Below are 12,907 nucleotides of genomic sequence, written 5' to 3'. Positions count from 1 at the left end.
CATAAAAATTGCATGGCTTACAGGCTATATCTGCCTCTTAGAGCTGAAGACAGGCAGATGCTGAACTGAAGGAGCAGCAGCTGAGCTGGTGATGTTTTTTGCTCTCTCCAGTGCTGAACAAACTCCTTCTGTAGTTCCAGAAGGCATAGTATTACCTGGGAAAAGCTTAAGGCAGTGCCAGACTATCAGATTCCATTGAGTTGTTGGTTTTTCCAGACACTTCCATCTCACCATGGTATTTATTAACCAAGAGTTGGGTGGAGTCTCGAGCTGGCTCCTGTAGAAGAGAGCCTTTGGCTGCCCTGAGAGAAGAGGGGATAATAACTGTGTGTTCCTGGTGCATAAAATTGTATGCAGGCAACATCACACACCTAAGAGATTTTTCAAGGTTTATCCTGTCTCTGGAGACTTCTAGAGGGGGGGTTATGGCCTGATAAATGTTTGCAAAGTGAAAATTACATTTTTTTAGTCAGTATTTGTTTTCAAAAAGTGGAACTTTGACTTTTCATTTCCTTCATTTTTCAAGGCATGTAACTGGGGGTTTTTGTTTGTGGGGTTTTTTTTCCCTCTAGGCATTCTTTTAAGTATTCTTTTTATTATTATTCAAAAAGGGTTCTATTGGATCTTTCATCCTTAAAAGTATATTATCAAAGTAGCTTTTAAATTTCACTGAGAATTTTTCTAGATGCTTGAAAAATGTCTTCTCTCATCTTTCTGGTCTGCTAAATATGTTAGTCTTGGGTGAATCAAGTTTAAATATATCCTCACTTGCATAAGCTTAATGTCTTGCCAGTTAAAGGAAGAAATACATTTTTGTCATTTTAAAGAAATACAGGAGGGGGATAAACCTCAACAATAAGCTCACTGCAAGTCTCATTTGTCTTTTCTCTACATGATAAAAGAAAGCTTTGCTTTTCAGAAAGCTCAGATACTTCTTATTGTGTAAGGTCTTAAAATGAACAAAGGTGTTTTTTTCATAGCCCTCTTAACTACTGTCTCATTTAGCTTTTCACCACTGTTTTCATATTTACCCTAAAGAACACTGAGGAGGAGGTGCTGCAATCCATGCATGTTTCTGGTGCAGGCAGCAATGATGGTGCTCTGCTGTGCTTTGCTCCCTTTAGTCAGTTTAAATATGTTAGAAATAAATAAAATCTGGATTACCAGTCCTGAGAACAGGAGGATTTCACTTCATAGTCATCCAAACATCATCTTCCCATAGGGACTGCTGTTGTAGGTGGGAGAGTTGCCTGACAATCCCTCATTCTGGGAAGGCAGACAAATGCCCAGTCCTGAGTCTAACCAGCAGAGTACTTAAATTTGCCTTATTTGGATTGTCTTCATATATCCAATTTACTAACTTATTTTCTGTGATCTTCACAGAACCTGGATCCCTCAATATAGTCATTATTGATATGGGTGGGTATTTGTAGGCAGGAAAAATAACCCAAAACTTTATAAATCTTAAAATAAATCTCTAATGTTACTGCAACATTAAGATTGAAAAATCTAATACTATAAATTCAATAAATCCCAAGTTATGGCTTATTTCACAATATTAATGAATCCATGTGGGATACTATATAGCTTATAACCCAGAATGAATATCAGAAGGATATGTTAAGGAAAAAACAATAAACCACGTATGTGTGAAATAAACCAGAGCTGATGTTATTGGAGAACACATAATTATAGAGCTTGATATTTTTATTTTTTTTATTTCCACCCCCCCGCCTCGCAATTTTCAGGTTTTTTTACACTTGGTTTCCACACTCTATCAAATAAAAATGTGAGAGGGAAGGAGATAATGGTAGATAATAATCTGTTCTTAACTGATTTGTCATAAAGTGGGACCAGTTTTAACTGAAACTTGATTGACAGACATTTGAACAAGTGTGGAAATTGGTGATCAAAACATGTTGAAGACCCAAGTCTGGACTTGAGCACTTCAGTACTCACTGCAGTTGAGTACTGTTGGGTGAAAGATCAAGGCTCTTAACTAGAAAATTTCTGTGCACAGTCAATATTTTAAACCAAATGGAAAACTTAATTACAGCATGGCTGCAGTCACACACTGGCAGTAAAATTCCACAGCATGGAAGTATTAGAACAATATTATTGATTGGTTTTGTGTCATGTTGAGGACTTTGAAGCACAGTCTTGCCCTAAGACTCCATACTGATTTGAATTATGCCTATGTAGTCACTGATAGTAAATATGCCAGTTGTAGTTTATAGGTTAATTCCTGCAGGTGGATTCTATTTTAAACTCTTCCCATATTACCTAAAAATCCTAATCTGCTGCAGTTTATCTTGAATCAGTGACATTTTTCCAAATGTAAACAAATTGGAGTCTGCTCATCTTGCCACCCATCAAGTCAGCATTGTAGTACACTCACTGCCTACCTCACGGGGTTTCTAGATTTGTTATTTAAATGTTCTCATAACACTCTTCAAATTAAAACATGTACTAACATGAGATTATATACCACACACTTCCTACCAGCTCCAGAACCTAGAGCTGGATGTAGCAGTGGAAAAATCAAAGGTTTGTTGGTATGCATGCCTGTGTGGCCAAACTGCTGCAATGTAAAAACATCTGAGAAGAGCCCTGCTGTGACATGTCAAGATTTGGTCATTCTTGTTTGACAAGGACCATCAAGAGGGACCAGGGAAAAGCATAAGAAATGCTTAGAAGTGTAAAGGAAGACTTGCTGCCAGGTCTGACAGCCCCCTGGTGTCTGCTGTGTAAGATTGCCTGGAGCTGAGTACACCTGTACCTATGGCTGCTATGTCTTCATCCAGGTTCCTGCTGATCTTGGTAGGTGTAGACCTCCCACTTGTTCTTTTGTCATGAGGGATAGTGAGTAATCACTGTTTGCTTGGTCCAGTGTGGTTCACATTTGGATGAAGTGAAGCAGAGAGGATAAGTTTCCCTATAATCCCTGAGGCCACAGAGCTTGTTCAGTGTCTTCGTACACAAACTTCTGTACTTCTGGTGCCCCACTGCCTGCCTCTGTATCTTTTCTTATTACAATACATGTTTTCTGAAAGGTGATGGTGAAATTGGAAAAAAAATCAAATATGTGAGATGGTACAACATGACAGCATAATTGCATTTTCTGTTTCATTCACTATCCCCTTCCTCAAAATTGCTGGGTTTTTTCCCTTTTTGAATGGAATGGATTGATTTCCTTTGAACATGAGAGCATTAGAGACAGTGTTTGCAGGGAATTGTTGTGGCTTGCAGTATTATTAGGATTGTAAAACTCAAACACATGGAAGGTAAGCATGCCAGAATTAAGATTTGCTGTGCTGTTATTTTCAGAGCTCTTGTGTAACTGTATATTCAGATGCTTCTTTTGATTAAATTACAAGAATTTCTTTTAACATAGGACATCTGCCTCATTCAATTCACACAGTGGATGCAGCTCATTAAAGAAGAGCTATTTAATATTTTTTTTCCTCTTCATTACTCTGTCCCTTATTTACTGGATGACATTCAAATCCTGTTGTAAAGATGCCATTACTAATTCCCCTCTAAGCTTTACAGTGGTGCCCATTGCTTTAGTTTCTGAATGCTTCATGGGTATTAATTAAACTTAGTTTTCAAAATTCTTGAGTTAGAAGAGATGTCTCTGGCCCTCTTCAGATTAAGAACAAAGGTAGAGAGATAAATTATGTTCTAATCATTTGTTCTGCTTAATTTGGCCATCTCATATTTGGAAGTGTGCCCAGCATTGTTAATATATTATCTATTCAAATTACAGCCTCAGTTGACTTCAGCTGCTTTAGGAAGATTGCAGCTCAGAGATATGGTGGGCCTTGGAATCAAATAAGGCCTTTGAAAAATTAAAATTAGCAACAACAAATGAAAAAGTGTCATTAATAAATACAGTAGTGGTCACACTGGAGTGCTCCAGCAAGCACGAAGAATTCATTTTGCCAAGTCAGCACTGCCTTTGAGGCCATTCTTTCCTTTTCTGCCAGCCTGACCCTCCTTTGCTTCTGAACTCTGCAGCTCTTGCAGGAGAAGTTGTAGCACAATGTAGGATCTGTGCCTGTACAGTCCTACAGGAAAAGGCACCTGTGTATGATCTTGTAATTAGAGTGCCTTAGGCCATAGACACAAAGTGACCCAGACTGACATTTTTCTTAGGATGTATGTACCACATACCTATGTATACTGAATATATGGGGAAAATTACAGCTAATGACATGGAAATTAATTTATGAAGAGCAAGATGGATGCTTTCAATGTCTGTGTTGTCATATTAAACAAAATAAATGCATGCCCATTCCACTCACTGCCTTCACAAAAGATGATGTCCTTCCCATACTTGGCAAGTCTTAACCAGTTCTTTCAGGATGAACTAGATCTGTTAGAACTAAATCATGCATGGGATAATCCCAGTTCAATTGACTGCAATGTAATTGTATCTGTTTAATGTAATGGACGCTTGGCCTATTTTTAAATACAATTGTGGGACTCATGCACTTAACCATTTTGGCATTTCTTCTTAAAACTCTCTTTTGAAATAGATAAGAGCTTGCTTTAGTGAAGTTTTTAATTATAAATAAAAGACAGGCTCAGATTCTCTTAGCTGTAGGGGCATACTGCTAACACAACACAATACACCTTTTGTCTTGGGAAGTGCCTTTCATCAAGAGATTTCAAAGCAGCTCAAAAAGTCAATTTGAACTAATTTGCTCTAAAGGTCTCTTATATGTTTCACATAGAATGAAATGTCTTGGAGTATTAGTGCATTTTAGTGTAATTGTGAACCATACTAACAAAAGTATACTTCTGCTTTAAATAAAAGAATGTCTTACCTGACTGGTTGTTCATTTCTATTGTTCAGACCACATTTATAATACAATTTTGTTTGCCCTCAAGGTCTTTCATCTTTGTAAATGAGTTAGAACTCTCTGACATAGTTCTGAAATCTTGATGTTCCTTCTGAACAGTGCTGTCACTTTTTGGGAAGGCATAGGAAGTAAAGAAAGTGCATAGGTGAATCTGAAATGAAAATAAAGGATTTTTCAACAGGAAATAATTTTAAAGAAATTATTTGAGAAGTAATTGGTTTCCTTGCCAATAGTCTAATTTAGTATTGGGAGAAAAGGTCATACTTTTAAACTGTGTATTGCTCTGCAAGAGTAACTGAGTTTAAATGTGTGTGCCTTTGTTGGTGAGTGATGCTAACGCAAGTGCATTTTTGTGTGGCCAAACTTTTTTTCTTATTGTAGGAGTGCTTCTAGGAAAATAAACTACTACTACTACCTACTTGGCTTATGGCTCCCCAAGTTTTCAAGTCTTCAGCCATGTTCTTTGCAATCAAATATTTCAGAATGATTACTTGATAAATGTGGGATAAGTTAAAATACGTTTGCTAGACTAGAAAGGCATTACTGGATTTGGTGTAGTACCATGGTCAGGCCTTAGATAATTCCTTTTTTGTCCCAGAAAAAGAGTTACTATTAGTTATATGCACTTCATGAAATTCCAGATGATCAAGATGTTTGATCCAGTCCTCCTGCTCTTTCCATTTTAAGATTTTGTTAGTTTACTCTTTTCTTGCAAAGTACTTAGGAGGACAATCCACATTTGATATAAATGTAAATATTAATAGATATACACACACTGTTTTGATATATATATGTACATAAGGAACATTGATCAGTTCAATAGCTTTTTTTTTTCACTTTCAAAAGATTTTTTTAACGTTTCAAGTTTTTACAGTATTATGGTGAGAGCTAATTTAAAATCTGCTACTCCTTTGGAGATTAAATGGCTAGGCTAAGATCTTCTAAAGCCCAAGACCCGAGCTGGGTGCTGAGGGAATTTATCTATATATTTCACTGAAGTAATTATCAGTTTTTCAAATATTAAGTTATTTAGCTTGTGCAAATTAGTGTTTTTCCTAGATAAAATGAATAAAGGCTTTTGCTCACAGTGGAGGTTTGATGTTTGTGAATGGCATAACTCAAACTTCACTTAAATCACTGCAAAAGTTTTGAATAGCTTCCATCACGACTGAGTAGAACAAAGAACCAGCTAACAGCAGTGAATTCTGCTGGGGTTTGGGAAGCAAAATGCACCAAGCTAGCAGTTATCTAAAAAAGCCTTTGGCTACAGAACAGGATATGAGTTGGGCACATGAAACCTGCTGCTTCCAGCCATTCTGTCCAGCTGCATGTGTTGCAGTTCTAGGCTATTGATTTGCTGTATGGTTATTCTGACAGGTGAAGGCTTCATGTGACTCAGCTCTGTGTTTTCAAACAGGGCTCTCAATCTATTGAGCTATTTTTATATTAAAATATAAAATTTTTAGGGAGGATTTTAAGGTGGCATGTATAGATTGCATTGCATTTTTTTAGCCCTTGTGTTTTAATGTGGACAAGTTTGGTGGCATAGGTAAGCTTGATAATCTTGGAAGAGTTTGCCCGGGCAGCTCATTACAGTTAGTTTAAATTCTAGACAAGAGTTTGCTATGAGAATTAGGAGCATTTTCTTCTATTTGGTATTTCGATGAGGAATGTCATGTTTCATTATTCCTTACAATCAATCTGTAACAACAGACTTTAGAAACCAGAATGTTTTCCTAGTGTGTGCCAGTATTTTCTTCCCACATTGGCCTTTCTTTATTTCTTCCCATGCATCCAGGTTTTTACAGTTGATTTTTCATGGTTTCTAGTAGATGAATAAGGGGGAAATGTCTGATCCTTCAGCTGATAGGATTTCTGCCATCTCCACGAGGCCCTTGCTTGCAGCCGTGGCAGTTGCAGGGTGTTGCTGTGTCCCTTGCAGTGTGACCCTGCTGATGTGAGGCTTCCCTTGCTCCCCACAGGCTGTCCCCTGGCTCCGATGTCTATGTCACTGTGTCCTCCATCGCCTTAGCCAGATCGCAGCAGTGCCGGAACTCTCCAAGCAACTTATCCTCCTCGAGTGACACTGGCTCCACTGGAGGCACGTACAGACAGAAATCCATGCCAGAAGGGTAGGCACCAGATTTTTTACGTTTTCTGTTTCGGCAGATTTTTTGTTCTCTGCTCCATTTGTTGCAAAGTGTACTCAAGGAGTGCTTACACAGGCTCCTGTCAGCTGTTGTTTACATGCATTAAACCATGGCTGTTTTCAAATATCACTGTCATGCTTCTTGAAAAAGCCAGTTTTAAAAATCCCTTGCTTCCACTTTTACCTTGCAGCCTAACTACTCTCTCTGATCCTACTCTACAGCTGCTCAGGTTACTACACAGAGGGACTTTTATATATTTAAAAACCTTCATTAAAGATGCTGGTTTCATGTGGTAAATTGCTTCCTTTCACAGGTTTAGGTTCTAAAATAAAAGAAGTAATACGTTTGGGACTTCTCAGTCAGTTAATGGTTGAAGCAAAGTAGTATTGAGTGCAACTAAGACTTAGATGTGTAGGCACAAAAGTGCTAATTGATCCACAGCTAGCTTCTTTTTCACATATTCACAGTCCTTCTGTCTTAAGGCTTCCAACTTTCCAGAAATCTTCAAACTCTCTGAAGTGTCAATGTAAGGGGCAACTTGTAGAGGAAGAAATTCAATCTGTATCGTTTTCAGAGAGCACTCAAAGGATCAATAAATCAAAGATCTCCAAGTAGAGAAAAAAGTAATTGGCAGTAGAAGAGCTCTCTACTACAATCCAAATTACTTCCTATAGAGAAGATAAAGGGGCAAAACTGCTGATAATTCACACTGCAGATCTTCCCTCTGAAGCATTCTTGAGTACTTTGCAGGTCATTGTGTGTAATTCATTTTGGTTTCTCTTCTATATAGGAGAAGTATCTTTCTCTCTGTTTTAAAAAACATATTATTGGTAGGATTAAATGCCATTGTCAGGAACTGCTTAGTACAAGGCACTGTCCTTTTGCCTCTAGGGTCTCTGTCTGTCCAGAGAACACTGTGCTGAGCATGTATTTGAAAGAGTACTGCTTCTTGCTCCACAGCACTGAAGATTTGTCCTCCCTGTCCTTCCTACAGCTCAATTTGAGGTTTTATGAAGACTCAATCTCTTCTCTGCTGCTCACTTTTATGAAGGCTTTGATTCATGACACTATTAGGCCTATTCTGGTCATTGTTTAAGTTTGTGCTTAAGTCCTACTGGCATTAGGAGATTTGCTCTTAAGCCTGTTAAACTTTGCTCTAAGGAAACACTAGATAGAGGTGTATCCAGGGCTCTGCAGCTGGAAACAGGCACTTAACCTCTTTATCCTCTGTGCACTTTCTGGCTCATTCACATCACACCAGCAGCATTTCTGTGTTACCTTGAATTCTGATGAGCACCTTGTGCTCCCAGTATTGTTTGTTCTTCTCCAACTACGTCATTTGCACTATAAAAAAGGTATTGCTGCCAAATGTCCTTAGACCAGCACAGCTGTAACTGCTTAAGAAAGGATTTTCAGACACACTTGAAGGTTTACTTAAATTTGTCCTCAAAGCACACCAGCACCCATCCCATCCCTTTTCCACCTTTTAAGTTAATTATACATGTATGTTCACTACAGCATTCTTCGAGCATTTTGCAATTTCAGCGAAGAGATGTGTCCTAGAAACCTTGACTATACTGTCATTTTGGGGTTGAAGTTTTAATTCATTGCAAGGAAACACAGTTTAAATGGGATAATGAAAGAAACAGTACATGAGTTTTGCATGTTCGTTATTGGACACTCTTCAAAAAAAAACCCAATTGCTTAATTCCAATTATTTTACTATTCTATTCTATTCCTATAAGAAAAGCAGTTTGCCTCTCATAGTGTCCTTGTACACATGAGTCATACTTACTCAGGACTCCCCAAACATCTGCTAGGCTAAATAGAAAGCCTGAAAAATGTGATTGGGAAGGATTGTTTTCCTTTCCTCAGGAAGGAATGTAATGTCTGTCCCTTCGCTAAAAACCACTGCAGTTCCATGTGCATCTTCTGTTGAGATTGGCCTGAAAAAGCAGGTTCAGGGCAGCTCTGCAGCAATGTTTGGTGTCCCAGGTAGGGCTGGTCAGCATTACCCTCCATGTGTTGCCAAAATTGGGGAGAAAGAATGTAACATTCAGTTGCTAAGAGAATGATGGCTGGAGTAAGGACCAAGGGGGAGCCTTGTCCTGAAGGTCATCTTCCAGTGGTGAAGTTCCAGTATGCTCCAGGTATGCCACTCTCTGAGATTTCCCAGTGCAGGAAGTCTCAGCCTCACCATTTGTGTATCCATTGATTTATTGTTGTGCAGTGTGACAGCATTGGAAGGTTTGTGAAATTTAACTGTGCCTCTGTCAGACATTAGTACAAGCAGTAATTGCTGCCTCTGGATTATTGATCCATATCCTAAGCTGGGTTTAGGCAAAAACTTCACTGCCCTTGTGAATATCCAGATTGATCTTGACGTGTATGTGTGTGTTACTTGTGCTGTGTTCCTGGGTTTGCTATTTCATCTACAGTAAATGATTGTAGAAATGAAAATTTAATCATACATAGATTGACGTCTTATATATATATAAATATTATGGAAGTTAGGTAGGAGGACATCACAAGAGAAAGAGAAAATATTGATGCAGTGCAACTTCATTGCACCAAGATTTGTTTGGGGTTTGGATTTTTCTTTTAGATGCCAGCTTCTAGCTATTTTATAATGAAAATATATTCTTCCCATGAGAGTTAGTGTACGAATCTTAAAAGTTAGACCACAGATCGGTGTTTAAGAAATCAATCACCTTTGAAATGCTGTGTTTAGACTTTTTGTACATATCTTGAATTGGTATTGAATTCATCATGTTTAATTTAGGTATTTGATAAGTGAAATGCTACTTAGCCTGTGTGAATAGGAAAGGAAAAACATTACTTTTTGCATAATTTCAATGTAAGTTGTTTCTATTCAGATGACAGATATATACAGGTTTTCCTTGTTTTTTTAAATTCATTAAAATACATGCTGGCTGTATCAGGGAGCAGTGAACAAAAGGGAAGTATGATCACGTTTGGGTGAATTTTTAGAATGCCGAAATTTCAATACGTGCTGCACATTACAGGGGTGTCCCAGCTGCTTGTCTTTGAGGGTGGGAGTGGGATTTTGTTGTTCTGAGTCGTATAATGTTGCTGTGGTGGGTTTGTTAGAGATAACAAGTATGTGAGCTTAAAATGGGATAACAACACTGAGCTGTTCTGACAGCTGGGAAGGTGTCTCACGTTGGAGGTTGTGTGGGGCAGTCTGTAGCTCAGAGGGAGTAGACAGCACAGTTGGGGTATTTTATTTTCTCTCATTTTATCAGACATTACAGCTATAGAAACTCATTGATATAGAGATGATATATCAGCTTGTAACTATTTTGTGTTTTATTCTGTGCATGTAGAGTTGGAGGATTTTCTTTTTCCTTCAGGGTATGTCTGACTAAAAAAAAAAATTGCAGAACTGCATTATTCTTGATGAATTCTTAATGATTGATCTGCTATTTCTGAATCCAGCTATAATTCTTACAGACTTATAAGTGATTTATGTGTAATACAGAACTGTAGATGTAAAGTCTTACAGGCTTTTAGGCATATGAGGCATGTAGGCTGCAGTGTGGCACAGAGGTACTGTGTGTCTCTTTTGCCATTAGCTTGTTCTCCTTGAGTTTGCTCTGTCTTTTGATCTTTCTGAAATCCATCTGCCTAATCTAGCAGGATTTACAAAGTCCATTGAGCAGAGTTTTCATTTTGCTCTATAATGCTTTCTTTTGCACCAATATATGTATAACTACTTTCTTACAGCTATATTTAGTTTGCACTAATCCACTCGAATAACTTTATGATCAAATAACTTAAGAATTTACAGAATTTGTAACCCTCAGGATCTGGGAATCCATACTCAACAATCGACTTTATGGAGGCTTATTTAAAATATTTGGCAGTGTTAATATTGCCCCAAACAAATCCATGTTGTTGGCATATGTCTGCATCACCCAGAGGTATGACCTTACTACTCTCTTGGCTGGAACTCAGGGAATTGGCTGAGATCCATGGATTGTCCCAGCAAACTTTCTGATGCTTTCTTTGGCTAGTTTGAGGCAGTTGAAAGGATCCCATCTTTTCCTGATAAACACACCCCATTTTTCATTCAAGCTTTTCCATTTTACTCACTGTGGTGAGTTTTCTACAACCATGTAACAGCCTGGTCACCTTTTCATGTAAACATCTGTATAAATAAGAACTCATAATTTTCTTCCTTCATGTTTTGAGCTGTTTGGTTGGGGTTTTTTTCAGTTGTAGCATTGTAATCAGTTGTTCTTGACCAAGGATGCTCTATAAATTAATGTCTATTGTAATCTTAAGCATTAAAGCTGATAAATGGGTCTGGAGAGCTACCACAAAAATGAAATGGGTAAAGCATTGTACTGTGCATTGGTTTGCCCTGTTGTTTGACACTGGCTTCTTAAAAGTGCCTTTTTTTTTTTTTTCACTTGTGTGAGATGTACGTATATTTCAAGTGATTATCTGCGTTGTATTTTGGGGAGAACAGGTTTGGAATTAGCCGTAGATCCCCCGCTTCCATGGACAGGCAGAACACGCAGTCGGACACGGGCGGCAGCGGCAAATCCACGCCCAGCTGGCAGAGGAGCGAGGACAGCATCGCTGACCAGATGGGTACGTGGGGAGCTCGGGGCTCTGCAGCCTGCCAGGGCACTGCCCCTCAGGCACCGTGTTTCCAGCAGCTTGGAAAGTGAACCTTGTTCATCGGGATGGGGAATTAGGTCTGGGGCATGCACTGAAGCTTGTGCAGTCTGCTTCCTTGAGACCAAGGAGTATCACCTGAGGAAGAGCTGATTTCATTTCCTTATTTGATTATGGGATTAAATCTGCCTTAATGCTCTTACCCTGAACACACTGTTCTTTTAGGAGTAGCTGGGCAGACACACTTTATTAATTCATCTTGCTGTTGAGGACTTGTTTGACCTTACCTGCTCTCCTGAGTGGCTTGGCTTAGTTTAATTTTTGCTTAGTTTGTCTAAAGTGCTTGTGATGCGTCCTTTTCAAATGGTGCAATATAAATGCAAATTGATTGTTTGATCATTGAAGCTATAAAAATACCATGCATAAAATAGAAAAAAATGCAATTAAAGTTTAAATAGTGAAGTAAATCTATAGGTAGGTAATCACCTTCCACAAATGTATACATTTTCATTGCACGTGGCAATTAAGCTGTCAGCTGAGGGAACATATTAACTGCATAAAACAGCTAGGAACTGAGAATTTATGTTATTAGGCCTTCATTTGAAATTCTTGCACATAGACCTTTTGCTACAGCTGTGGCTTGACTTGAAAGGATTACCAGTAAGACTGTCACCAGTGAAAATGTCCTATCTACAAATGGCATTTTTCCAACATGATGACCCTGGCCAAGGGTGCTAGATTGTGTTTCTCTAATTTTTTTACCCTAGATTAAATAATTCCATACGTTTTTATTGCATCGCTCGCCTGCGTCACTGTACAAATGGACTAGTGTTCAAAAGAAAATACACTTCAGTGAGATGAGCAATTTAAGGCATATGCTGCCAGCCTCTGGTTCTGGAGATGTTCTTAGTTCACACACCTTCACAACCTCAGTAAGCTGTGCCTTGTTATCAAAGCCATCTATCAGTCCCTCCCTCACAACTCCCCCCTTATTATACTGGTCTGCAGTTCTCGTTTTGACAGAACAATTTTAATCACATATGTTTTGAAACTGTGATGGTAATGACACATGTAAAAATGATCTTTTGCTCAGCATTACTTTTGCAGACCAACAGTTGGATGTTGGTGCTGGCACTGAGTGGAGCTGCCAGCAAGTTCTGTTCTACAGTGTAAGATGTCAACATATTAGCAAAAGAAATAAGGCCAGAAAGAACAGGGAAAATTGCATGGCAGAAGAGATGG

At 38.5% G+C, this 12,907-nt stretch overlaps 1 protein-coding gene across 3 annotated transcripts in view; it reads left to right on the top strand.

Annotated features, from left to right (window-relative positions):
* Positions 1 to 12,907, top strand: part of SIPA1L1 (signal induced proliferation associated 1 like 1) — a 197,110-nt gene that overhangs the window by 161,100 nt on the left and 23,103 nt on the right. For all 3 annotated transcript variants that reach the window (XM_014869373.2, XM_014869376.2, XM_014869370.2), the window contains 2 exons: positions 6,851 to 7,000; positions 11,514 to 11,638. In XM_014869373.2, the coding sequence (XP_014724859.1) occupies positions 6,851 to 7,000; positions 11,514 to 11,638 (275 nt within the window). The remainder of the gene's footprint in view (positions 1 to 6,850; positions 7,001 to 11,513; positions 11,639 to 12,907) is intronic.

The sequence above is a fragment of the Sturnus vulgaris genome, chromosome 6 (assembly GCF_052056855.1).
Source record: "Sturnus vulgaris isolate bStuVul1 chromosome 6, bStuVul1.hap1, whole genome shotgun sequence".
Lineage (NCBI taxonomy): Eukaryota > Metazoa > Chordata > Aves > Passeriformes > Sturnidae > Sturnus > Sturnus vulgaris.
Note: the sequence above shows the minus strand (reverse complement) of the source record. Positions and strands in the feature narration are given on the sequence as shown.